At 45.7% G+C, this 26,111-nt stretch overlaps 1 protein-coding gene across 1 annotated transcript in view; it reads right to left on the bottom strand.

Annotated features, from left to right (window-relative positions):
• The window catches only part of SLC4A11 (solute carrier family 4 member 11), a 152,009-nt gene that overhangs the window by 40,024 nt on the left and 85,874 nt on the right, over positions 1–26,111 (bottom strand). The window contains exons 7-9 of the mRNA XM_033161020.1: positions 9,702–9,825; positions 6,025–6,231; positions 1,965–2,049 (exon numbers count right to left, since the gene is read on the bottom strand). Of these exons, the coding sequence (XP_033016911.1) occupies positions 1,965–2,049; positions 6,025–6,231; positions 9,702–9,825 (416 nt within the window). The remainder of the gene's footprint in view (positions 1–1,964; positions 2,050–6,024; positions 6,232–9,701; positions 9,826–26,111) is intronic.

The following is a 26,111-nucleotide window of genomic DNA, read 5'->3' on the forward strand; positions in this document are numbered from 1 at the left end:
CACACACACACACACACACACACAAGCAATAGCGGGGGGTCAGCAACCTGCGGCTCCGGAGCCGCATGCGGCTCTTTGACAGCTCTGCCGCGGCTCCGGGGCGGCTGCCTAGAGCGCGGAAATGGTGTGCTTTGGGGGGGGGAGGGTAGGGAAGAGATCGTGCGCTTTTTTTGGGGGGGGGGTAGAAGCATCGCCCAGAGATCCCCAGCTCAGCTGGTTTGAGGGGAGAGAAGAGATCGTGCGCTTTTGGGGGGGTAGAAGCATGGCCCAGAGATCCCCAGCTCAGCTGGTTTGAGGAGAGAGAAGAGATCGTGCGCTTTTGGGGGGGGGTAGAAGCAACGCCCAGAGATCCCCAGCTCAGCTGGTTTGAGAGGAGAGATCAAAAGATTGTCAGCCTTTCCAGGCAGCTTAAACAAGGCTTTGCCCTGAAGCCAGATAGTACTTGCAGGCTCCCTGCTGCTTTAAATGTGCACAAAATAATATTTAACGTCGTCCTAATAATAATAAATATAATACTTCCTTTTCTATTCTTTGCATTGGCTAATAATAATAATAATAATAATGATAATAATAATAATAATAATAATAATAAGGGTTTTTCCTCTGCAGTGTTATATTTGTTTTAAATCTCGCAATGGTTTTGCGGCTCCCAGTTTTTTTTCCCCCTTCGGAAACGGGTCCAAGTGGCTCTTTTTGTCTTAAAGGTTGCAGACCCCTGGTCCAGAGCATGCAACGATTGCTTTTCTCTGCAATTCCCACAGAGCTATTTAGGTAGAAAACAGCAGCCCCGCAGGACTCTCAGGCAATCAGGGAAGGGGATGGGTGGTACATGGAAGGGTACAGGCCGCAAATGTGAAGCCTCTCATACAAAACTGCCTTTATACAGAGTCAGACCATCGTTCCATCTCCCTTAGGTGCTAGGAATCTGGGCCTCTCCCAATATTGCTCAACCCCCCCCCCCACCAGCTCCAGCCAGCTTGGCCAGCTCTCACAAGCCACTCTCAAGTTCATATACCAACAATTTAGAAACTCTCACCACTTTGTAACTAAGCTAAGTTTTACTGCCTGTGCAACTTTTTCTGAATGCTGCATGGAAAGACACATGAATATGACCTTTGGAGAGTTTGTAAGTAAACCATTTTAAACTTACCAAATGTGTGGTCTTTTTCCAAAGGAAACTTTGGAACGCACTTGAAAAGGTGTATCTTAAGGGTCTAACAGCCTATATTTCCAAATTTGTTCTGCTGCATATTTTGTGACTTTAAATCTCTGCTGGGGTCTTCTCGCAAAAGCGTAAATGCCCCAACCTTGGATCTTAGCATTCAGGGTATTATCCTTTTCATATCATTTTTTTTCCCTTGAAGCAACAAAAACAACACTAAAAAAATGCAATCTTTAGGGGGGGGGAATGCTTTGCAAAAATGCGATTAGACAAAATAGCGTAAAAATTGTGTACTGTATACTGTAATGGGTAAAATATGCGCTAAAACGCTGGTTTTTTTTTAATGACTTTAAAAAGAAAAACTCCAAGGAAAACCAAACTTAATGAGAAAATGAAATCGACAGAATTGCCAATCTCTACTCTATGGAGACTTTACTCGTCATTCAGCTTACAGAAATCTCAGGCAGTCATTTAAAAAGCGCCAGCAATACGATTTTGCCAAAACAAGGATGAGAACCCTAGTTCTGGTGGATTTTCCTTGCTTATGAATGAAAATGTGTTTCTACATGTGGATTAGCCTTACTGGATCAAGGAATTTATCTAAAGCACCAGCCTTGGCTGAAGACATCGGGAATAATCTATAAACCCAAGAGTCGGGATCCTTCCTGGTCCAATGTGCGATTGTCTTTCAGATGCAATATCTCCCTGCCCCCCACAAAAGAAAAGTGTGCTCTGTAAACAGGACATGGTGCTATAAGGACCCCAGTCAGGCCAGCATTGTCATAAACAATGGTTCACCTACCGTCAGTAAAGTCCAGAGCATACACTGGAAACCTTCGTGCGATGTCATCAAAAATTCCCTTGCCAACGTTGAAGAACTCGTGGAGCTGGGGAAAGGAAGGAAATGTTATGTCAGTTCAAATGCTCATCTATTGTTGAGAGAGGAGAGGGAGGCTCGAGCCTCCTGCCACGAGACCTTTAAAACCAACGGCTTTCCTTTAAAGGCTACCCAGAGGAGCTGCTAAATCACAGAATCGTAGAGGTAGAAGGGGCCCCCGAGGGTCATCTAGTCCAACCCCCCAAAGTGCAAACGAGGCAATGCACGCAGGGGCGTAGGAAGGGAGGCGGGGGTGGTCCGCCCCGTGTTCCATCATGGAGGGGGTGTCAAAAAGGAACGATTACTGCCCTACTAGGGCGGTTCATAAAAATCTTTTTTAAAAAAATGCCTGCTCCAAAGGTCTTAGAATCCTACAGTTGGAAGAGACCCCAAGGGCCATCCAGTCCAACCCCCTGCCAAGCAGGAAACACCATCAAAGCATTCCTGACAGATGGCTGTCAAGCCTCCGCTTAAAGACCTCCAAAGAAGGAGACTCCACCACACTCCTTGGCAGCAAATTCCACTGCCGAACAGCTCTCACTGTCTTGTAGTTTGAATCCATTGCCCCGTTTGCCATTGCCCCATTGCCCCGTGTCCGCTTCTCTGGAGCAGCAGAAAACAACCTTTCTCCCTCCTCTATATGACATCCTTTTATATATTTGAACATGGCTATCATATCACCCCATAACCTTCTCTTCTTATCTTACTGCACTAGGGATTATATAGCTATATCTGAAATTTCATGCATGTCAGTTAATATCTTGACCCTCCTCCACGAAAATAACTGTTTACTTGGCCGTTTTCATATGTCGTGAAGGCTGAAATTGCAATTCACTGGAGCCAAAACACAACCCATCCTGTAGGTTTAAGTATCTGTCCACAGTTGCCTCCTTGTTATCAGAGGCCCATAATCCACATTCCTTTGTAAGAAAATATGAAATAACATAAAACTATTTTTGCAGGCAAAAAAAAAAAAATCAATGCGGGGAGGGGTGACAAGAAATTTTCCGCACCGGGTACCACCTGACCTTTCCTACGCCTCTGAATGCACGTGGATTGGCAAAGCAGCTATCCCGTCTCAGCACTGCCCAAAGGGGCAAGAAAAGGGAACTTGGCTTCTATTGTGTGTGCCATATTTGTCAAACGGCTTCATTATGTCTCCCACTGGTTATCACAGCCAATGGGGCTGGGTTGCCACCCCACACTCTCTCCTCCCTGCCACCACAACCCTGGAGAGGATGGAAAGCAATCTGCTACACTCTCTTGAAACTGGGAGGAGAGGAGGCAGCCGAGATACGGGGAGGGCCTTTATGCAGGGCTCCCCCCCCTCTTCCCAACCAGCAGTCAGATAAATGTTCACTATATAAGGTTTTGCATATACAGTTGTATCTTGGCAGTCGAACAGAATCCGTTCCGGAACTCCGTTCGACTTCCAAAACGTTCGGAAGCCAAAGCGCGGCTTCTGATTGGCTCCAGGAAGCTCCTGCAGCCAATCGGAAGCCCCGTCGGATATTTGGATTCCAAAGAATGTTCACAAACCGGAACACTCACTTCCGGGTTTGCGGCGTTTGGGAGCCAAAACGTCCGAGTACGAAGGCGTTTGGGATCCGAGGAACGACTGTATGCGTTGGGCCTCTGGAACAGAACCCCCATGTTTGATGGGACTGCACTGTAGTACAAATAAATAAACGTGGATCTGGTAACAATATGGGAAATAATTTAACTAACCAAGGTTAGCCGCAATTACCCATGCATTTGAGGAGTCATAAAATTAATTTCTTTGCAGGTTCCATAAAACAGTACCAAATGACACCGGATTTGTCTGTTTCCTTTTCTTAATTTCACCGTTTCCAATACAAAAAACCATGCTTGAGGTCACATCTTTAAAACACACAGCTCCTCCCCCCCCCTAAAAAAAGAATCTTGGGAACTGTAGTTTTTTAAGGTTGCTGGGAACTGAGGAGTAAATTACAGTCCCCAGAACTGCAACGTAAAATTCGGAGGAGTGCAGATTTTGAAGGACAGCTGTGTTTAGGTGCACATATCGTATGGGCAAGTGCGAATGGGGAAAATTCGTCTTTAAATGGGAACAGGATTGCATTTCTTTCCCACTCCTAGTGGTCAGAAGATAGCCTTTTCCTGGGTCTGTACGCGGCAACTTGGAAACAAAAGGCCATGCAAAGTGCATCTGTCAACACCAGCTTCCAAAACCAAAAACCCAGCAAGGGTACTGGGAATATGCTGTGGCATTTGCTGCCAGTCTTCAGTGACCCTCGCCTGCCCCCTCGCTGCTTGGCCCCCTGTCTGTCCCTTCCAGCCTCTCCCTGCCTCATCCCCACCACGTCTCTCTGCTTGCTAGACAACCCGTTGCAGCATCAGGGATTTCTAACCTCTGCCCCTCTTCTCCCTCCAGGCAGAAAATTCATTTTTGCTCCTTTGTTTTGAAACACAATTGTCAACAGGGCTGGTGGCAGGGAGAGGGTGGGTTTAAAGTGCAGAATGATTTGAGCAGAGTTTAATAGGGCTATTTTTAAGATTCTTTCTTTCTTCCTCTTACTTTTCCAGTACGTTTCTGAGCACAATTCAAAGTGTTGGTGCTGACCTTGAAAGCCCTAAATGGCCTCGGTCCTGTATACCTGAAGGAGCGTCTCCACCCCCATCATTCAGCCCGGACACTGAGATCCAACGCCGAGGGCCTTCTGTCGGTTCCCTCACTGTGAGAAGCAAAGCTACAGGGAACCAGGCAGAGGGCCTTCTTGGTAGTGGCGCCCGACCTGTGGAACACCCTCCCATTAGAGGTCAATGAGATAGACAACTACCAGATATTTAGAGGATATCTGAAGGCAGCCCTGTTTAGGGAAGCTTTTAATGTGTGATATTTTAATGTATTTGATTTTTGTTGGAAGCCGCTCAGAGTGTTGTGACCAATTTAGCAAGGGGGTGGTTATACTTCTTTTGACCAACTGTGCATAAGATAGATAGATAATTTATTACGGTCGGAGACCAGCTTATAAAACACACTTGGGGGTACAATCCCGGAAGGAAAACAAACATTTGAAACATTGTACAGCGGTTAAATTAAAATTTATAAATGCGATAAGCGTATAGACACTTAAAAACTTTAAGATAAGCTACCGCAGGGAAATGACCCAGAATCGCGCATGGGACCGAGTTTGGGGATTTTCTTAATGAACTAGTTTGAATCGGGGGGTGGTCTGCTCCTACAGATCTGTACACAGAATCTGGCGACCATCCGGGTCGTCTTCTGATCTTTACCTAACAGGAAAAGGTCGTATTTTTGCTTTTCCGGGAGGTCAACGAGCCTCACCAGCAGGGGATCAATGGTCTCACTACGTGCCTCTTCATAGAAGGGATATCTAAAAAATAAGTGCTCTGGGCTTCCTATTTCCCCCAATGAACAGGCACAAAGTCTCTGAGAATATGGGACTTTCTTGTAGGATCCTTCCAGGACCGGCAAGGGCAGAGCCGAGCTTCTGGCGAGTGTAAAAGCCCTTCTTGCGTTTTTGGATATGAGAAAGAAGAGATATGCTGCCGGTGTGGCTATATATATCTCGATTTCTCCAATTTTATAGTCGAGGCACCTTGAGCAGTCCTGTAGTCTCTCGGTGTCTATGATTCTTTGCCTAACCGTAGCTTTTGCTTGGCCCAACCCCACAACTGTGTATAATTCTATATACCTCTATCATGCCCACCTCTGTGCTTAACTTACTTTTCACTCAGCAGAGAAGTCCTGAACTTTTTCTGGTGGGACTTCTCTTCATATGATGGACCTATGGGACTTTGAGGGCTGGATGAGCTCTGTCGACCCAGGATGAGAGACCTGGACTGTGACTCTGAGGGGATGCCCAACTCCCTGTCAGGATTTAAGCAACTTTGGTCTCCTCGGACGAGCATCTGGTATTCATCTCAAGATGATTTGGCTTTATAAGGTCCACCTGGAACAGTGGACCTTCGTCACACGTACCTTGAGGGGCTTGTGGTTGTGTACCATGTGCCCGTCAGCCATTGCCGATGGCCTCTGGTTCACGACAGTCAGCAGATGACGTTGGTGAACCAAAGCCTCCTTGAACTCTTCCTCCGTTTTCGTTTCTAGAAGCTTCTGCCGGAAGGTTATATCTGAGAACATTGTGGCAAACGTCCGGCCCACTTCAGTTGCAGTTTTGGTACTTTTCTGAGGGGGGGGGGGAGGAACAAGGCATCCATGAGTGGTTTGGGTTACCTACACCACAGCTTGAGTTTTATGTTATACCTTTTTTAAAAAATTAATTTTTATTGATTTTCCATTTAAACATAATCACATCATTATTATCCACTTTACCTCTTTAGAGCCTATTGACTTCCTTCCCTCCCACCTCTTGGCTTTCAAAGTTAACCTTTATATCACAGCATTTTATATATTTTCCAATTCCAGTAAGACTCGTCACAAAATAACTCAAAGTTTAAATAAATATAGAAAGGTAAAAAATTCACATCACAAGTCTTCAGATAACCCAACTAGTGTTGTTAATTGCTTTCAATGCTCTTTCAAATATTGTATAAATCTACTCCAGTCTTTTTGGAATACTCGGTCGTGCTGGTTTCAGATTTTCCCTGTCAGCTTTGCCAGTTCCGCAAAGTCCACCATCTTCATCTGCCATTCTTTTTTCACTGGCACTTTTTGTTGCTTCCATTTTGGGGCTAAAAGGGTTCTTGCCGCTGTTGTTGTGTCAATGAACAGTCTTTTTATCTTTTCTTGGTATCTCTTCACCCACTATACCCAGTAAAAAGGCTTCTGGTTTTTAAACAAAAGTGTTTTTAAACATTTTCTTTAACTCATTACATATCATTTCCCAGAAAGCCTTTACCTCTTTACAAGTCCACCATGTATGGTGAGTTTTATGTTATACCTCAGCTAATTTTGGATGTGTTGCTTAAGCACAATCTGCGAAAACCTGACCTTAATGAAACACTATTATTATTCACTTCATCATAAAAACTCAGGGCGGTTCGCAGAATCAATCTTCGGGAACATCGGACATCAAATACTGGGAAAACCCAGCTGCAGTCAAACCAAGAGAAGTTTGCAAGAGGTTGAGACACACCGATTGTTACACTATATACCCACAGCCTTTAAGGGCACAGTAGACAGAATCAGGTCTGGGAGAAGTAATTTTCTCTGATAAATCAGACCAATGCCCCATCTACTCCAGACTCCCCCTGAACCTGTAGGTTCCACATATCCATAATGAGGGGCGGCAGTTGACAAGATTTCTCTTCCACAAATTCGTCTGGCACCATCTAATGTGTGGTCCTCACATCTAGCTGGAAATCAGGAGTACTGCTTTACTATTTCATTAATTTAGCACATGTCTTTCCTTGACGAAGGGTGGCATAAAATTCCATGTCGGTTTGTAGATAATAGAATCCAGTTGACTTAAAAGCACATTAGAACCACAAAACAGACAGCTGCTAAAACCAATACAGTGGTACCTCGGTTTAAGAACAGCTCTGTTTATGAACTATTGGCTTTACAAACTCCCAAAAAAAATTGGAAGTAGTGTCCCGGTTTGCAAACTTTACCTCAGTCTAAGAATGGAATCCGAATGGTGGAAGGGCACCGGTGGCGGGAGGCCTTGTTAGAGAAAACGCGCCTCGGTTTAAGAACGGATTCGGTTTAAGAACGGACTTAAGAGAAAACCAACTACCAGACTTTTAGGAGACATCTGAAAGCAGCCATGTTTAGGGAAGCTTTTCATGTTTAATAGATTATTGTATTTTAGCATTCTGTTGGAAGCTGCCCAGAGTGGCTGGGGAAACTCAGCCAGATGGGCGGGGTATAAATAATAACTTCTTCTTCTTCTTCTTCTTCTTCTTCTTCTTCTTCTTATTATTATTATTATTATTATTATTATTATTATTATTATTATTATTATTCCGGAACGGATTAAGTTTGTAAACCGAGGTACCACTGTACCGAAAACTAGTTATCAGCCACCAGCAAACATTTGGGCAAATATAAAGGTAAAGGTAAAGGGACCCCTGACCATTAGGTCCAGTCGCGGACGACTCTGGGGTTATGGCGCTCATCTCGCGTTACTGGCCAAGGGAGCCGGCGTACAGCTTCCGGGTCATGGCAAACCAGAGCAGCGCATGGAAACGCCGTTTACCTTCCCGCTGGAGTGGTACCTATTAATCTACTTGCACCATGATGTACTTTCGAACTGCTAGGTGGGCAGGAGCTGGGACCGAACAACGGGAGCTCACCCCGCCGCGGGGATTCGAACCGCCAACCTTCTGATCGGCAAGCCCTAGGCTCTGTGGTTTAACCCACAGCACCACCCACATCCCAAATATAGGTGGGTCTTTAATCCAAAACCAGTCAAGATTGGTGGTTGTCTTATGTTGGGGTGGGAGTAGGGAGCCAATGCCAAGGCAGGAGGCCACTACAGAAAAGGCTGTAAAAGAGCCAGGAAGACCTGATCCCATGATCTCAATGAAAATGCAAGTTTACATGGAAGAAAGAGAACTTGATCCCAAACTACTTAGCTCCTACGCTGTACTCTGTTGCATTGCACTGTATTCCGTATTTAGGGGTTATTTTAACAAAATCCCACTTCAATGGGTTTATGGAATGGTTCGTGTTGGTCTTGGACTTTTTAGAAGAAGGATGAGAAGCCTGGGGCCCTGCAGATGTTTTTGGACTCCAACTGCCACCAGCCACAGCTAGCATGGCCGACAGCCAGGGATGATGGGAATTGTAGTCTAGCAACATATGGGAAGTTCCCTGTTGCTGTTTTGGGAAAACAGATACGTATTATGCACAAACCCAGCCCATCAAAAAGAAAATACGTCCCGACACAAACAGGCATAAAAGCCTAAATTGGCATCTGAATATCAAAATTCCACAAAATAGGATAGCATGAGCTAAGTACATAAAGCAACTTTATATCATGAATGCTCATTTGAAATAGTCAGATTGGCCCAAATAACTATGCCAAACGTGTTTCAACCATAATAATGTACTGTATATTCTGGCGTATAAGACTACTTTTTAATCCAGGAAAATCTTCTCAAAAGTCAGGGGTCGTCTTATACGCCGTTTGGAGAATCTGCGGTCGAGTATATCTCAAACTCTATATTTTAACTGGAAAAGTCGGTGGTCGTCTTATACGCTCAGTCATCTTATATGCCAGAAAATACGGTATTTATATGTATTTTTATTCTTTCGTTGGAAGCGTCCCAGAGTGGCTGGGGGAAACCAGCCACATGGGCAGGGTATAAATAATATATTATTATTATTATTATTATTATTAGGTGGAAACATGTTCAGTTTAGTTATATTTAGGTTGATTTGATTTCCCTCCCAATGAGTATCTAAGTTTGGTCACTTATGACTTGTCCATGTTTGTGATATAACTAGTAGACACAATTCTCTTTCGTTTGTGGGATTTTGATGTTCAGATCCCAAGTTGCTTGCAGCTTTTTTTTTTTACATAAAAAATACCATACATATTCTTATATTCTATTATAATGGTATATCAAAGGATAAGGGGAAAGGCACAGGATATATTTTTTAAAAACCCTGATTTAAAGAAAAACGATTTCCAGCCTTCTGTTTTAGCAGGATTCCAAAAATAAAATGGAGGAGGAGCTCAACCCTACCATTTTCGGAGGAGCAAGGACCAGAATGACGAATCGCACTTCGCAGGAGTTCTCCCCCCAGTTCTGAGGCCTTTCGAGGCGGCTGATGCAAACATGGCGACGCTGAAGGGATTTTATAGTGCAACTGCCAAACAAGATAGGAATATTATCAGTAGTCGAAGCAATGCAGAGGGCGGCAGACCCGTTGCCTTCAAAGAAGGAAACCAGGTTCTTAAAAGGAAGGGCAGTAGGACTCTGCTATCACAGACGCCCAATGGAGGAACGCATGTGGACTAGTAACTTTGAGGCACAAAAGATGTGCAGATGCCGATGAGGATGATGTGTTAAATCCAATGGCCCTTTGGATGCGGCTGAACTGCAGCTCCCATCATCCCTGGCTTGTTAGGGATGCTGGGAGTTATACTTCAGGAAATCAAATAGAAAGGTTTTTGTTGTTTAAAGTATGAAACAAATTCCAGTTGCAATGATTTTTAACTCCAGAACAAGGCCCTGTTTCGTTTATTCGTCATCAGCTGTCGTTCCTTAGTTTTATTGTCAAAGTGTACCGAGTGTGTCCTGGAGTTAAAAATCATTGCAACTGGAATTTGTTTCATACTTCAAACAACAAATAGAGGAAACCACTGTTTATTGCCGTCCTGGCCTGAGTCCTTGCAACCTTTCTATTTGATTTCCTGAACTTTCCAAGGGAGTTATAGTTCAGCAACATCTGACAGGCCCAAGGTTCCCCACCTTTTCAAGTTTTTTGTTCTTTTTAAAGATTTCTGCAAGGTTTTAAATGACGGATTTTGTCATTTGAGCGAAATAATGCTCGGGTAGCAACGATGCATTAAGTGCCAGGTGCCCATCTATCCATTTAATAAGCAAGCAAACAAATATATATGCCTGTTCTATCCATGAAAATAAACTGAGCAACTAAGGCGTAAGACCATTTCGTGGACCCCCCCCCCCATCCCTTCTTCGTAAGGTCCAGAGTAATGATGATGATGATGATGATGATAATAATAATAATAATAATAATAATAATAATAATAATAATAATAATAATAATATATTACTTAGAATAGAATCATAGAATCCTAGAGTTGGAAGAGACCACAAGGGCCATCCAGTCCAACCCCCTGCCAAGCAGGAAACACCATCAAAGCATTCCTAACAGGTGGCTGTCAAGCCTCTGCTTAAAGACCTCCAAAGAAGGAGACTCCACCACACTCCTTGGTAGCAAATCCCACTGTCCAACAGCTCTTACTGTCAAGAAGTTCTTCCTAACGTTTAGGTGGAATCTTCTTTCTTGTAGTTTGAATCCATTGCCCCGTGTCCGCTTCTCTGGAGCAGCAGAAAACAACCTTTCACCCTCCTCTATATGACATCCTTTTATATAGTTGAACACGGCTATCACATCACCCCTTAACCTTCTATTCTCCAGGCTAAACATACCCAGCTCCCTAAGCCGTTCCTCATAAGGCATCGTTTCCAGGCCTTTGACCATTTTGGTTGCCCTCCTCTGGACACGTTCCAGCTTGTCAGTATCCTTCTTGAACTTTGGTGCCCAGAACTGGACACAGTATTCCAGGTGAGGTCTGACCAGAGCAGAATACAGTGGTACTATTACTTCCCTTGATCTAGACGCTATACACCTATTGATGCAGCCCAGAATTGCATTGGCTTTTTTAGCTGCTGCATCACACTGTTGACTCATGTCAAGTTTATGGTCTACCAAGACTCCTAGATCCTTTTCACATGTACTGCTCTCAAGCCAGGTGTCACCCATCCTGTATTTGTGCCTTTCATTTTTTTTTGCCCAAGTGTAGTACTTTGCATTTCTCCCTGTTAAAATTCATCTTGTTTGCTTTGGCCCAGTTCTCTAGTCTGTTAAGGTCATTTTGAAGTGTGATCCTGTCCTCTGGGGTATTAGCCACCCCTCCCAATTTGGTGTCATCTGCAAACTTGATCAGGATGCCCTCAAGCCCATCATCCAAGTCATTGATGAAGATGTTGAATAAGACTGGGCCCAAGACAGAATCCCACCCATCCGGCCGAGCGTCCCCAGCCACTCTGGGCGGATACAACATCTCTCAAAAGCCAACTCCCCTCGCCTGCCCCCCACCCTCAGTCTGAAAACACATGCAGCCTTTCCTCAAATGTGATGCATTTCAAAGAATGGCCGCTGATTAAAGGAGTTGGATGGGGCCTCACCAAGATCTGGACCCAAACCTGCTCTTCCTTTTCCCCGCACACATTTTTCTTTATCAACACCTCCATAAACATCCTGAGTAGAATTGCTCAGAGCGAGATTCCCTGGGTCTCGGACAAGAGCCTGCCAGGGCTGAATTAATTCCTTCCACCCAGGTGCCATTAGTTAGCACGTAAGTGAATCCATATGGGAGTTTCCGAATGCTGAAGGAGGCCCCTTTCTGATCGACACCTTGATAGTTAAGTTATGCAAATTGAAGCCGCCCGCGAACCGTAACAAAGGCAAGCTCATTTCCATTATGTTGCTGAGGACGGTTATAGAGTTTCTCAGGCATGCAAGATATTCCATTTCTCTCGCACGGCCTGTCTCTGCAGCCTTCTTTCTTTCTGAACCGGACTTTCTAAATGACCCGGCCTCCCAAGAGAAATGCCAAGCCTCTCCTAGTCTGGATACCTCCTCGCCAACAAAAAATACACATGGGAAGGGGGCTTCCCATGCAGAACGGTGCCAACAAGGTTAGGATGTGATGTCCTGGGGCCTCTTTCTTGCAGGGAGAAAGGTGCAAGACTCTTCTCCAACGCTTTAATTATTATTGATAAAACCAGACGTTCTGGGGCTATGAGGATCGTTTATGGGTTAAACTGAATCACAAAAATTGGGAAAGTGCTTTCCAATAATGAAAAGCAACCGAAAACCTCAACTTCAGGAAGAGAGAGTTCTCCCGGGCTCAGGGGTCCTTCTTTCAGGTTTCCAAGTGTCATTTCTGAGTGGTCTCACTGTGAGAATAGGATGCTGGACCAGATATAATATAATATAATATAATATAATATAATATAATATAATATAATATAATATAATATAATATAATATTTATACCCTGCCCATCTGGCTGGGTTTCCCCAGCCACTCTGGGCAGCTCCCAATCAAATATTAAGAACACAATACAACATTAAACATTTAAAACGTCCCTAAACAGGGCTGCCTTCAGATGTTTCATTGGCTTGAGCCAGCAGGCTTGTCCTGTGTTCTAAACTTGTACACAATGTTGCCATCAACCTATTGCCTATGATGGGATGAGCAGAGAGGGGATCTGCCCAATGTTTCTCCCAGTTTCTCATTTTTCCAACTTTAAGAAGAAGAAGAAGAGTTTGGATTTGATATCCTGCTTTATCACTACCCGAAGGAGTCTCAAAGCGGCTAACATTCTCCTTTCCCTTCCTCCCCCACAACAAACACTCTGTGAGGTGAGTGGGGCTGAGAGACTTCAGAGAAGTGTGACTAGGCCAAGGTCACCCAGCAGCTGCATGTGGAGGAGCGGAGACGCGAACCTGGTTCCCCAGATTACGAGTCTACCGCTCTTAACCACTACACCGCACTGGCTCTCTCTTAAGTTCAGTTTTCCGCATCAGTTTGTGATCTTTTTTTTTTAAAGAGTGAAAATTCACCAGCATGTGAATTTCTCCTGGGTTGTTGTTTTTTTAAATGGAATTTCCCCTCCTAATGCAGTGCATTTTCATGCACACTATTCGGCTGGAGAAGAGCACTGGAAAATTCAGCAACGTGCAATTTCCGAAGGATGCCTGTGTTTCGGGTTCATTATTTCAGGAAGCACAAATTAGGTGGGTTCGCCCTTACAAGGGAATGGAATGGTATTTCTCTCCCATTCCTGTGAAAAGGTCAAACCACTTTGCTCCTAGTTGACCTGCATAGGTCACCTGTTCATTTCTGAGCTCAATTCAAGTTGCTGGTTCTACCATGAAGGCCTTCCGCCTCCTGTTGCCCATTCATCCTTGCAATTTCCGAGATCTTGCTCTGCGTTCCCTGGTTGGCTGAAGTGCATTGACAAACTGCTTCCCCACGATAATGCAAAGCATTCTCTGCGCCTTCCTGCAGAACCAGCCGATTTGTCTAGGATGATTTGTCAGTCAGAGCGAGATCACACGTGCAAAAATGCAATTTATGTGCTAGTGAAAGAAAGAGCAAGAACTGGGATTGGCTACAGCTCCACGCTAGGTGACAAATAAGTACTACATAAAATGGCTTGTATAAACTCATTTGAAAGCTTGGAGACATCGATGCGTCAGCGCAGGTGGAAAACCTTCTATGACATCCCTCCATTGAGCTAAACAAACAGAACCTGAATATGATTTGCTCCAAGAAGCTAATTTCAATTCCCTGGAGTCGTCAATGTGCTTACAGTTAATTGCACTCACACCCTCTTGTGCAAATTCGTATTTATTGCAACGGAATGCTCCAGATAAATAGGCTGTTCAGTTTCTAGGACTCTTTGGGTGTTAAGTCATCTAGCTTCGCAGATCATTTTACTCTCATACATATTCATCAGCAGAGCCGGCGAGTGAACCGAGAGGTGAGGAGCTAATGTACTATTTGCAATTTGGCATTTTGTTCTGTGTGTTCAGTGAGCAACCCTTTTTAACCCGTAAACGTTAAAATTCTGGAAGCTTGGGAGAGGCGGAGGGAATAAAAATGAAAGATTTTTGAACGAGTTTTATGATTGTGTTTAAGCATACCTCACTTGCTTTATGTTTGACTCAATGAGGGGCCCCTTCACATGTCCTTTTCCCTGTGCACTCATGTTGGGGGTGTTTGGGGTGTCAGGGCAGGGGTAGTACATCTGGTGGGGGACACGTCATGCTCCTTCTGGGGTAGTCTGTCCACCTTTGGTCCCCACTGTGCACTCAGCTCTCATCTGTGGCTCCTGGAAACCTGTCGTGAGGGTAGCCAATGGGTCTGAAACCCTCAGTGAGGGAGCCCTTGCATGTAAAGACAGGCTCCGGCAGATGGAGCGGAAAAGACCAAGTGGGTCCAATGGTCAAGAAGGATGTAGAAGGAAGTGAGGGGCTGATGGGTCTTGTACACCTGGGAAGGTAGCCCAGCTAGGAGAAGGAAAACTCTCACCCTAAAGCTATGCTGCCTTGCAGGATATCTCCGGGAGAGGAAAGGGCTAAGGAGGAAACCCTACATAAATCTGGAGTAGAGTCCCTGAGACAGTTGGATGATGCCTTTGTGGGATGGAATCCATTGGTGCAGTCAAATGCAACATTCCTTATTTCCCTATCGTGGGCACAAGCAGGGGGACACCCAGTCATTGTAACTTCCTGTTCCACTGGTCTGGAGCTTCCTCCCCCTGCGTGTGACCTGGGAGATGGGCGTGACTCTGGCTGACACCATATAAGAGCCAAATCACACAGTCATGTTCTCAGTCTCTTAATCAGTCTTGATTCTTGCTGTCTTGATACTACTGTTGTTGTTGTCCTATCCCTTGCTGCCATGCTGCTCTCCTGCAGCCATTTTGTTCTATTACCGTGTTTCTCATAAAATAAGACACCGTCTTATATTTATTTTACTCAAGAAAATAAGCCTATGGCTTATTTTCGGGGGTGTCTTATTTTTTTTATTAAGTACTATATGGTTCTGGGCGCCTGCCTTCTCCTGCCGTGGCCAGCATTGCTGCTGCTGGGTTCAGCTGGCTCAGGGCGCGTGGCCCTGCTGGGCGCCGACCCGGCAGGCCACCGCCTCCTCCTCCTGCTGGCTCCCGGATGCTCGGGGCGCGGCGCAGCTGGGCGCTGACCTGGCAAGCCTCCTCCTCTTCCTGCCGTGGCTCGGCCCCCGGAACTGGCTGTTGCTGAAGTGCTGACAAAGTGCCCAGCAGCGCCGCGCGGATCGCCCTGAGCCGCGGCAGGAGGAGGAGGATTCAAATTGCTACCGTACAGAGCACTGCTGGATCCCGCAGGCTCGGGGCTCCACGCTGCGCGCGCTGCAGCTTCTGCTACGGTATATCCCGCTGGCTCGGGGCTCCACACGGCGCGCGCTGCGACTGGATCCCGCTAGCTCGGGGCTCCACACGGCGCGCGCTGCGGCTGGATCCCGCTGGCTCAGGACTCCACGCTGCGCACGCTGCAGCTTCTGCTATATCCCGCTGGCACGGGGCTTCACAGAGCGCGCGCTGCGACTGGATCCCGCTAGCTCGGGGCTCCACGCGGCGCGCGCTGCGGCTGGATCCCGCTGGCTCGGGACTCCACGCTGCGCGCGCTGCAGCTTCTGTTGGATCCCGCTGGCACGGGGCTTCACACAGCGCGCGCTGTGGCGGCTGCAGCTGCTGGATCCCGCTGGCTCGGGGCTGAAGCAGCAGCAACATCCGGTTCTGGGCGCCAACACGACAGACCTCTTCCTATTCCTTGGCGCCCTCCAGAACTGCCCAGCACTACGGCTTATTTTCGGGGTATGTCTTATATTTTATGAACGCTTGAAAATCCTCCCATGGCTTATTTTATAGGCCCGTCTTATTTTATGAGAAACACGGTAATGTAATTTTGCTGTCTGCTGGCTCTCAGCCAGCAGCACATGAGTTGAGTCTCCCTATGAGACAAACTCACACTGTTTCTTGATGTAACTACCAAGTAAAGCCTGCCTTTCAGGGATCAAATCATAAACTGAAATGTGAGCAAACTTTTTTGTTACTTTACACAGAAAGACTCTGGTGTCTTTTATTCTTTTGAGAGGGATTAAAGCAGTGTTCCCCAACCTTGGGTCCCCAGATGTTTTTGGCCTACAACTCCCATCATCCATGACCACTGGTCCTGCTAGCTATGGATGATGGGAGTTGTAGGCAAAAAACATCTGGGGACCCAAGGTTGAGGAACAATGGATTAAAGGGGACACCAGGAAATAATCTTAACTAATATATTCAAATGAATCTGCAAACGAGCTTCCAGCTATATTGAGAGGAATTTGCGTGAGTGAAGGAAGGAGAATACTTATTCAGTATATCCTTTCCTACTATCCGTAGCAATCCCACGGCCTTGTCCACCTCTTTTCGGTAACTCCTGCAGCCCAGCTGGTGCCAAACGTCTTGCTTTCCTTTCCTTGGACCACCAAGCATCTTGTTGTTTGCGCAGCCCAGGACGTCCAGACAAACTTCCCGGTCTTGCGCCCCGGGGAGGTCACTTTGACAAATTCGTCTTGAGGTTGTATAAGTAACATGTGTTTTCCAGCCCATATTATACTGTAAATAAACACCCAAATACTGAAATTTAAAAACCTGCTCAATGGTTATCCCATCTATTTTCCAATTATATGTTCTTCGGCTATTTGAGAAAATTAGAACTTTAGATTTAACATGGTTTATTGTAAGGGAATTAGACTTACAATATAGACCAAAAATCTTTAGAGCTCTCCTTAAACCAATTCTTGAAAAGGATAAAATCACCGCATCATCGGCATACAGTAAAAGGGGGCAACGATATTGAGCAAGATGAGGGGCATGAATATTTTCTTGAGATTCTATCAGGGGAATTCTCATATCACAGATAAAAAGGTTAAAAAGAAAAGGAGCAAGTATGCATCCCTGACGCACTCCCCTGTTAATAGGAACAGAGTTTGATAGGTCGCCAGCAGGGGTAAGTCTAACCCTGGCAGCTGACCCGTTATGCAGTTGAGTTATTAGCCACAAAAGCCTTCTATCAATTCCCCATCTGGCCAGTTTTTCCCATAGTAGTTCTCTAGGGATGCTATCAAAAGCAGCCTTCAGGTCAATAAAGGCCGCACAAAGTTGGCCTCTATTTGGGGAAGAGTACTTACGGATTAAATGATATAGAACCACCGCATGATCAGTAGTAGATTGGTGCTGTCTAAATCCTGCTTGTACGCGATTCCTCTATGGGGACCCTTTGTTAACCTAACCCTTCTGGAGACAATCCAAAATCAGTTTTTGAGAAGGTTGTTAAAATTACCCAGATGCGTAAGCAATTCAGCTATACGACTAGAATTAAATGTACCATCACTAGGAACCATTTTATGGAAACGTATTTTAAGCTACTGGCTATCATTGTGGCATAGACTTCCTAATCTCCACCTGATCCAATGTCTTTGGAGAGATGGCTTCTCTAGTCCTTGGTTGAAAGCTATCCATAATAAACTCGTGGACATTGGGTTATCCCCATCCGATCTCCTGGAACTGGACTTAGTCTCAGCCAAAAGAGCTTTTTCTCAAAAGTTAGAGGAGACTGATTTTCAGCTTACCTCTCTGACAAGTCACGGAACTTGCTCACCATCTAACTTAGGCCTATTACCACCAAAGAAACTACCACACTACTTAACCAATCTCTCTGTTGTGAGGTATAGGTATGCCTTCTTAAAAGCCAGATTTAATGTTTTCCCATCCAATGTTTTGAGCAATAGACTTTCCAATGGTCAAATCTCCCTCCTTTGCGACTGTAATACTGGTTCCACAGAATCCTTACAGCATATATTTTTTTGCTGTCCAATTCATTCGGCAGCTCGGTCCAAATTTTTGGTTCCACTTTTGAAGAAAACCCAAGATGGAACTCAGGATGCTAAATTAATCTACTTATTAAATGATGAGGAACCAAATAGAACCCATATGGTTGCTAGGTTTTTGACTAATGTGCTATTTACAAAGAAGAGGAATGGTTCTCTTCCGATTTATGACAATGCAGAAAATAATTAAGACCTATTATTGGGGCGATAAAATAGCTGATAAATTAATTTTTAACAGATTTTTATTTTAATTTTAAAAAAACTAGTTCAGTTGGACTACTCAGATCTCAGTGTGATTTAGATGGAAGGGTGCAAATGGGTTGTTTTAAAATTGTTTTCGTACTGTATTGTTTAAGTTTGTTAAACTGTTTTACTCTGTGTGTATTATGATGAATGTGTTTTATGATGTGATATGGGCCACATGGCCGAAATAAACCTACCTACCTACCTTCGTCTTGAGGTTGTGTAAGACGAGTCCACACAGTATTTCCTCAGCAAATCTGAAGGCCCAAAGTGGCCTGAGGCAAACTGCAGAGCAGACCCTCCCCAAGAGGCAGGCATTACCAAACAGAACAGTGGCTCGCCTACCATTAAAATATAGCCTCTAAGGCACAGGTGAGGAACCTGGGGCCCTCCAATAGTCTCCAATTCTCATGGTTCTTTTTCAGATGACCAAGCTAGCCAGGATATCGCTGGAAGGGCTGGGCTAGGAGGCTCAGCGGATCGGGACAAAGGGATGCAGGTGCTTAAAAAAAATATCATGGGCAAGAACAGGGAAACAACATCTGAAAATAAAAGTATCCACAGCTACTGCTAGAGCCAAAAGCCCCAAACAGGATTCTCAAGAGTGTGCAGATTTCCTAGTGGGCTTTTACAAGAGACAACAATCCCCAACAATGACGCAGTGGCGTCATTCATTGTCCTGCCAAAATGTCATCCGAACACATGGAAACAAAGGGAACAACACATACCTGAACCACAAAAAAACAACTTCCTCATGCCGAGAGTAGAAAACAACAACCACAGACTGAAACCATATTGCGTTGGACCTGATCCAAGCGAGGCCCGGTTTGCTTAGTCCAGAGTCAGTGACCGGGGGGGGACGGGACGACGGACGGACCCGGGAATGATTGTCTGCATTTATGTGATGCTGCTGCATAATTACATACCCTCCCAACATTTTGGGAGGGCAATTCGGGACCAGCACAACCGCTCCCTTGTGTGGGATGGTGTCAGTCAAGTCCAACATTCTAAGGGGGGACCAACTTTGTGTCCGTTAGTTTTGGTCTGCTGGTCGGTTAGGTTGCTGCTGCTTAAAGATGTGTTAAGAGACTAATAAGAGTTTATATAGTTTATATCTTTTGTTTTGTAGCCTAAATATGTACATGAATGAATCTGTCAGTAAATTACTTTACTTTGGTTATTCATCGGATTCATGTGTATATTTTTGGGGGGATAAAGGGACTGACAATCAAGAAAGGACGAAATACTCAAAGGAGTCAGCAAGCCGTTTGCCGCTGTGCAGGTTTAAATAAGGAACGTTCAACTCTGCAACTCTGTTATATAAACGTTCCCACACCTTGCCCGCCTCCCCAATGACTCACCCCCCCAATCTTCGCCTACCTTCTCCTCTGCCACTGCGGCCAAAGTGCCTTCCTGGAAGGTGACCGTGAAAAGATTGTGCCAACGGTGAGGTGTTTTTGCACGAACCTTTGACGGTCGCGCCAAAGCGATCCGAGAGGACGCTCTGGCGCTCGTCGGCATGCTCTGGCACGACCCTGCTGACTCGCACGAGGGTGGCAGTCTTAAACGGGACATTCTGGGGTCCAAACAGAAGCTGGGATCCGGGTCGTCCCCGCTCGAAACGGGACAGTTGCGGGGTATGGAATTATGGAACGTGCCGTGATAAAATATTGGACTCAGTGCAGGATTATTTTACAGAACTCGCTGCCACAAGATGTGGTGAGGACCAGGACTTTAGATGGCTCAGAAAGGGGAGCAGAAAGAGCCACAGAGGGCAAGGCCATCAACAAAAGCTAAGTAGATCCTCCAGATGCAAAGGCAGTATAGCTGCGAATACGAAATGCTGAGGGCATGCGATGTGAGAGGGCTGTAGTCTTCCTGCCCTGCCCTCCTGGAAGCACTTTATTGGCTACTGTTTTAAACGGAATTGAACTAAAGGGATTCTTGTTCTGCTTCAGCAGAAGTCTTCTTATGCAGTCCTGTTCTGGAGGCCAAGGCGGTTCCTAGGCACGCAAAGAGTGAGAATCGATACCCTGAGCAAACTGCACGGGGTTCAGCAACATTTGGCCTGGGAGTGGCCAAAAGGCAGAGAAGTGGAAGTGGACTCCCGTCTGTCAGAGTCAGCGTGACTAATGGTCAGGGATGCTGGGATTTGTAGTCCAAAAACATCTGGAAGACCACAGGCTCTCTATCACTGCCTCAGAACAAAGTTCTGCATGCTTAGTTTGGCAGGGCAGGACAGAGATGAGAAGAGAAAAAGGAAGATATCCAGCGACCTCAGCAAATTATTTGTTGTTGTTCCTGCTGCTGCGCCATTAGATCTGTATACTGCCCTTCATCCGTACATCTCAGGGCGATTTGCAACATAAAAATAAAATAAAATATAAATTCATAAAAATAAAAGTTAAAAATCAGAAAATAAGCTACTGTTTAAAAAAAAAAACTTTAAGGGTGGGTGTAAAAAACTAAAAGAAAATCAATAACACTCGGCTGCGTAATTCCAGGGCACAACTTCTAATTAATTGTGGCACTTTAGGCACCTTAGATGTAAAATGCATGTTCCTTTTTAAAATACTGCATGATAATGACCTGGATTCGCCACAGTAATTCAAGCCCCAGAAGAAATGTGGCCTCAAGTCTAGGGAGAAAATTACTTTTAAATCACTTGCAGAAATAATTCAGCGCTCCTCGGCACATCTCAAAGCTCGGGGGAGGGAAAATGTGTCATATGAAGACGAATTGTTCGCATTAAGGGAACCGGGTGGCCACTTGCCAGCTTCAGATCTTCCTGCTCCGCAAACCTGCTGAGGCCGCTGAGCTCGGACGATTCCGATACTTGTTCGGAAAAGGGGAAACCTGTTGCCTGTTTGTGTGTCGCTGATCATTTCGGATTCCCGCGAGGACGGCTTCGTTTGCAGATTAGAGGAATAATCCAATGCCCACGTTTCGGTCGAAGGCTATTTTTGCCTCCCCGCTCAGCAGCTATGTGGCTTTATTGAATTAGGAGGAAGATTTCGCTGCCCTTCAAATGCCTAATAGCTGTGACAGAAGGAAGCAGCTCTGTTCATCGCACCAGTTGGCTTTGGGCAGGGTTTTCTGAATAATAATAATAATAAAGCAGACGAGCGCATTCTGGACTGTCGCCTATTACAGGGCAAAGCGTGGGCTGCGATTGCACAAACAGAAGCCTTCGCTGTTGTCTGTCTGCTGCAGAAAGCAAGAAATCAACTGAGTGGGTTACTCAGCCACAAGCTCTATGTGGGGTGCTAAGGTTCTCAGAACCTCAGCTTTGCAAATCTGGTCTCCAGCAAGCAGCAGTGGATATTGCAGCTCTCCACTCTGCATAAGCCAGCCGCCCCCAACCTGGTCCCACCCAGGTGCTCAAGACTACAACTCCCATCAGCCCCAGCCAGCACCTGTGAGGAATCATGAACAGTGCAACCCTAAACAAACATACAAAAAAAAGCGAGGAGAATCCAGCTGACCACTCCCAAAGGAGTTACAACAGTGTTTCTCAAACTTGGGTCTCCACCTGTTGTTGGACTACAACTCCCATCATCCATAGCCAGCAGGACCGGTGGTCAGGGATGATGGGAGTTGTAGTCCAACCATAGCTGGGGACCTAACTTTGAGAAACACCGAGTTACAGCCACCCTGCTTGTTGCTTATAAAGCTGCTATCCCTTCTTGCTCAGATTTGTGATTTGGTACAAATACCGGAGACAAATTAAAAGCTCAAGGGGACAAACAGTTGAAGGACCTGGGAATGTTTAGCCAGGAGAAGACTGAAAGGTGATAGGATTGCCATCTTCAAATACCTGGAGGGCTGTCCTATGTGAAGATGCAGCAATCTTGTTTTCCGCTGCTCCAGATGGGAGGACCTGAACCAATGGATTCAAATCACAGGAAAGGAGATTCTTTCTGATGGGAAGAGCTGTTTGACAGAGGAACAGGCAACCTCAGAAGTGGTGGACCTTCACTGGGAGGTTTGCAAACAGAGGTTGAATGGCCATCTGTCAGGGATGCTTTAGCTGTGATTTCTGCAATGACTAGTTGACCTTTGGGTGCCTCTTCCAACCCTACAATTCTAGGATTCTGTAAGTTATAGCCAAAAGGAAGCTCATGTTTGTTGTTGTTCAGTCGTTCAGTCGTGTCCGACTCTTCGTGAGTGACCCCCATGGACCAGAGCAGGCCTATCCTTCACTGCCTCCTGCAGTTTGGCCAAACTCATGTTAGTAGCTTCGAGAACACTGTCCAACCATCTTATCCTCTGTCGCCCCCTTCTCCTTGTGCCCTCCATCTTTCCCAGCATCAGGGTCTTTTCCAGGGAGTCTTCTCTTCTCATGAGGTGGCCAAAGTATTGGAGCCTCAACTTCAGGATCTGTCCTTCTAGTGAGCACTCGGGGCTGATTTCTTTAAGGATGGATAAGTTTGATCTTCTTGCAGTCCATGGGACTCTCAAGAGTCTCCTCCAGCACCATAATTCAAAAGCATCAATTCTTCGGCGATCAGCCTTCTTTATGATCCAGCTCTCATTTCCGTACATTACTACTGGGAAAACCATAGCTTTAACTATATGGACCTTTGTCGGCAAGGTGATGTGTCTGCTTTTTAAGATGCTGTCTAGGTTTGTCATTGCTTTTCTCCCAAGAAGCAGGCGTCTTCTAAATTCGTGACTGCTGTCACCATCTGCAGCGATCATGGAACCCAAGAAAGTGGAAGGTCTCGGTTGATTGAAGGACACAGAGCTGATTTTTGCCTATTTCCATGCACACACTCAATAGCCCCCTAACACTCTGAGCAAGCAGGTTCGTGTGGAGCCCCAACGATCTCTGCAGACAAGTTCCCAGGAGCTGTCAAGATGACAACTGCCGCCCTCTAAGCTCAATAAGTCTCCGAGTACCGGAGATGGAAATTCCTCCATGCATGGAGGCAGAAAATATCACACCCATCAAATTGTGACACCTGAAGGTGGATGGGGAAATGCCCCTGCAGATGCGGTTATGCTCAGACTGGCTTAACAGTCCTCTCTTCCCAGGGAACACCAGGAATTGCAGCTTGGGGGGGGAGGGGGAAACAGGTATATCCTAACAACTCTCAGCACTCTTAACAAATTACACAACCCAGGAATCTTTGGGGAAAGCCATGACTATTTAAAATGGCAAGATACCGCTTTAAATAATCCAAGTGGGCCATAATCAAGAGAAACACATATTAAATATATTGGAATGTGGGAAGACAGGCTCTGGCAGATTGAGCAGGTGAGACCAATCATGGGTCCAACAGTCAAGAAGGTGGTTTCTGCCCGTGCTGAAACCCACTTCCCAAAATTGTTGGACTTTTTGCAATAACGAGGGTCACGAGGAAAGTGCGTGGTAACACAATTCCATCCAACCTCCCTGCAAACAAGGAAACCAACGACGTCTTCCAATCTCCGAAGCAAAGAAATCTCAGGACGAATGCTCAATATACGCAGGATGTGCCACTTCACAGCGAAAAATTAAACTGCGATTTCTTGGACAATTTCCCACATAGTGCATCTTTATGCCATAATTCAGGGGAATATTCTGAAAGAACATCGACTGTACATTTCAAGCGGAGGGCAATACCACAGAGAGAGAGAGATAAAGAGAGAGAGAGAGAGAGAGAGAGAGAGAGAGAGAGAGAGAGAGAGAGAGAGAGAGCGCTAAGCTGAAGTCATCTATATTGGCAATACAGCTTTTGCAGATACTATCAAGACTGTTCTCCGAAGAAATCTGTGCCAGCTGCAGCATTTCACAGAAGATGGGCTTAGGACGAAAAGCTTTGGGGCAAAGTTTATTTTGCGTCTGTGTGCTTCAGCTGCTGCTGGTGCGAGGGTCAGACTTTAATGGATTCCCTTTTGGGTGGCTCTGATTTTTCACGCCACAAGAGAAGACATCCTCTGCTCATTTGCATGTTCTAATCAATTAACGCAGGTGGCGCTGTGGTCTAAACCACTGAGCCTAGGGCTTGCCAATCAGAATGTCAGCAGTTCAAATCCCTGCGACAGGGTGAGCTCCCATTGTTCGGTCCCAGCTCCTGCCCACCTAGCAGTTCAAAAGCACATCAAAGTGCAAGTAGATAAATATGTACCGCTCCGGCAGGAAGGTAAATGGCGTTTCTGTGCGCTGCTCTGGTTCGCCAGAAGTGGTTTGTCATGCTGGCCGCATGACCCGGAAGCTGTCTGCGGACAAACGGCGGCTCCCTCGGCCTACAGAGCAAGATGAGCGCGCAACCCCAGAGTCGTCCGCGACTGGATCTAACGGTCAGGGGTACCTTTACCTTTACCTAATCAATTAATACCACCCTCTCACTAGGCACTGTGTTGGCCTCTTTCGGTCTCAAGCTGCCCTTTGTCGACAGCAGAGGCGATAACAAAACGCGTTTTCAAACAGAGCAGATCAGAGTCCGAAGTATCGCCCGCAGAAGAGCAACAAGGGGTGATGCGTTTGTCTGAATGCCCACGGTTGGGACGCAACACATTCGAGACACTTCCGGCCGCAAGGTCTTAAAAATAGAAGCGAGTTTTTGTTTCATTTGACAAACCGCAAGTGCCTTAACATCTTTGCTGCTTATACCCTGTATTTATAATGTTTCTAAAATATATAAATATACACATATATAAAGGCGCAATAACACATTGTCCAAAACAAAACAAAACAAAACAAAACTCACTGTGCTATTTAAAGCTTTTCTAAAACATGGACAGTGGGGGAAGGATATGAGGGAAATAGTTTCTTAAGAGTCATCACTACAATTAATGTATCCGCCGCTGTCCAGCAAAAGTACATGTGGTTACTCTGATTAATATAAGTTATACAAAAGCTCTCTCTCTCTCTCTCTCTCTCTCTGTGTGTGTGTGTGTGTGTGTGTGTGTGTGTGTAGAAAACTAACCATACTAGCAGAAACATTTGGATATAAACCAGTTTCTTGGGCCCTGGTTACTATAGGGCAGCCTTCCTCAACCCAGTGCCCTCCAGATGTGTCGGACTACCAACATTTTGGGAGTTGTAGTCCAAAATGTCTAGAGGGCACTAGGTTGACGAAGGCTGCCACGGAAGGATGCATGACTCAGATGCTCTGTGTTACTCACTCCTCGCGGCTGCCTGCCTTCCGAAGAAGGGAACATCGGAATTGACGGCAGCTTGCCACATGCGTTTAATTAACCAGAACCTTTGCTCCCTAAGAAACTCTCCCACATCAAAATATGGCAAGAGAGCAGGAACGCAAAGAGGTGCATTGTGAATCTCACCAGCAAACGCCTCCCGGGAGAGAGAGAACTTTATATGAGGACGGTTGCCTTGTAGAAGGGATGGGGGGACCTTTTCGACCTTCTGCTGGGGGCCATGTTCCAGTGGTGGCCAGAGGTAGCAGTGGGCCGAAAAACAAATGCAGATCTCCCCTTTGTGCAGTAGGCTAGTTGCTACGCAACCCACTCAATCCTCCATCCAAGGAAGCGAGATGCATTATCAGAACTGGAGGAGACATTTCAGCTAAGCAAAAAATACTTAAGGAGGGTGCCAAACTGAGCAAGTTGGGGGTGTTGCTGGGAACGGGGTGAAGTTTGGAGAGAGTCCTGAGGGCCAGACAAATAGATCTGGGGGGCCACATCTGGCCTTAGGACCTAAGGTTCCCCAGGCCTGCCGTATAACATTG

This window comes from Lacerta agilis, chromosome 9, assembly GCF_009819535.1.
Source record: "Lacerta agilis isolate rLacAgi1 chromosome 9, rLacAgi1.pri, whole genome shotgun sequence".
In the NCBI taxonomy this organism is placed as follows: domain Eukaryota; kingdom Metazoa; phylum Chordata; class Lepidosauria; order Squamata; family Lacertidae; genus Lacerta; species Lacerta agilis.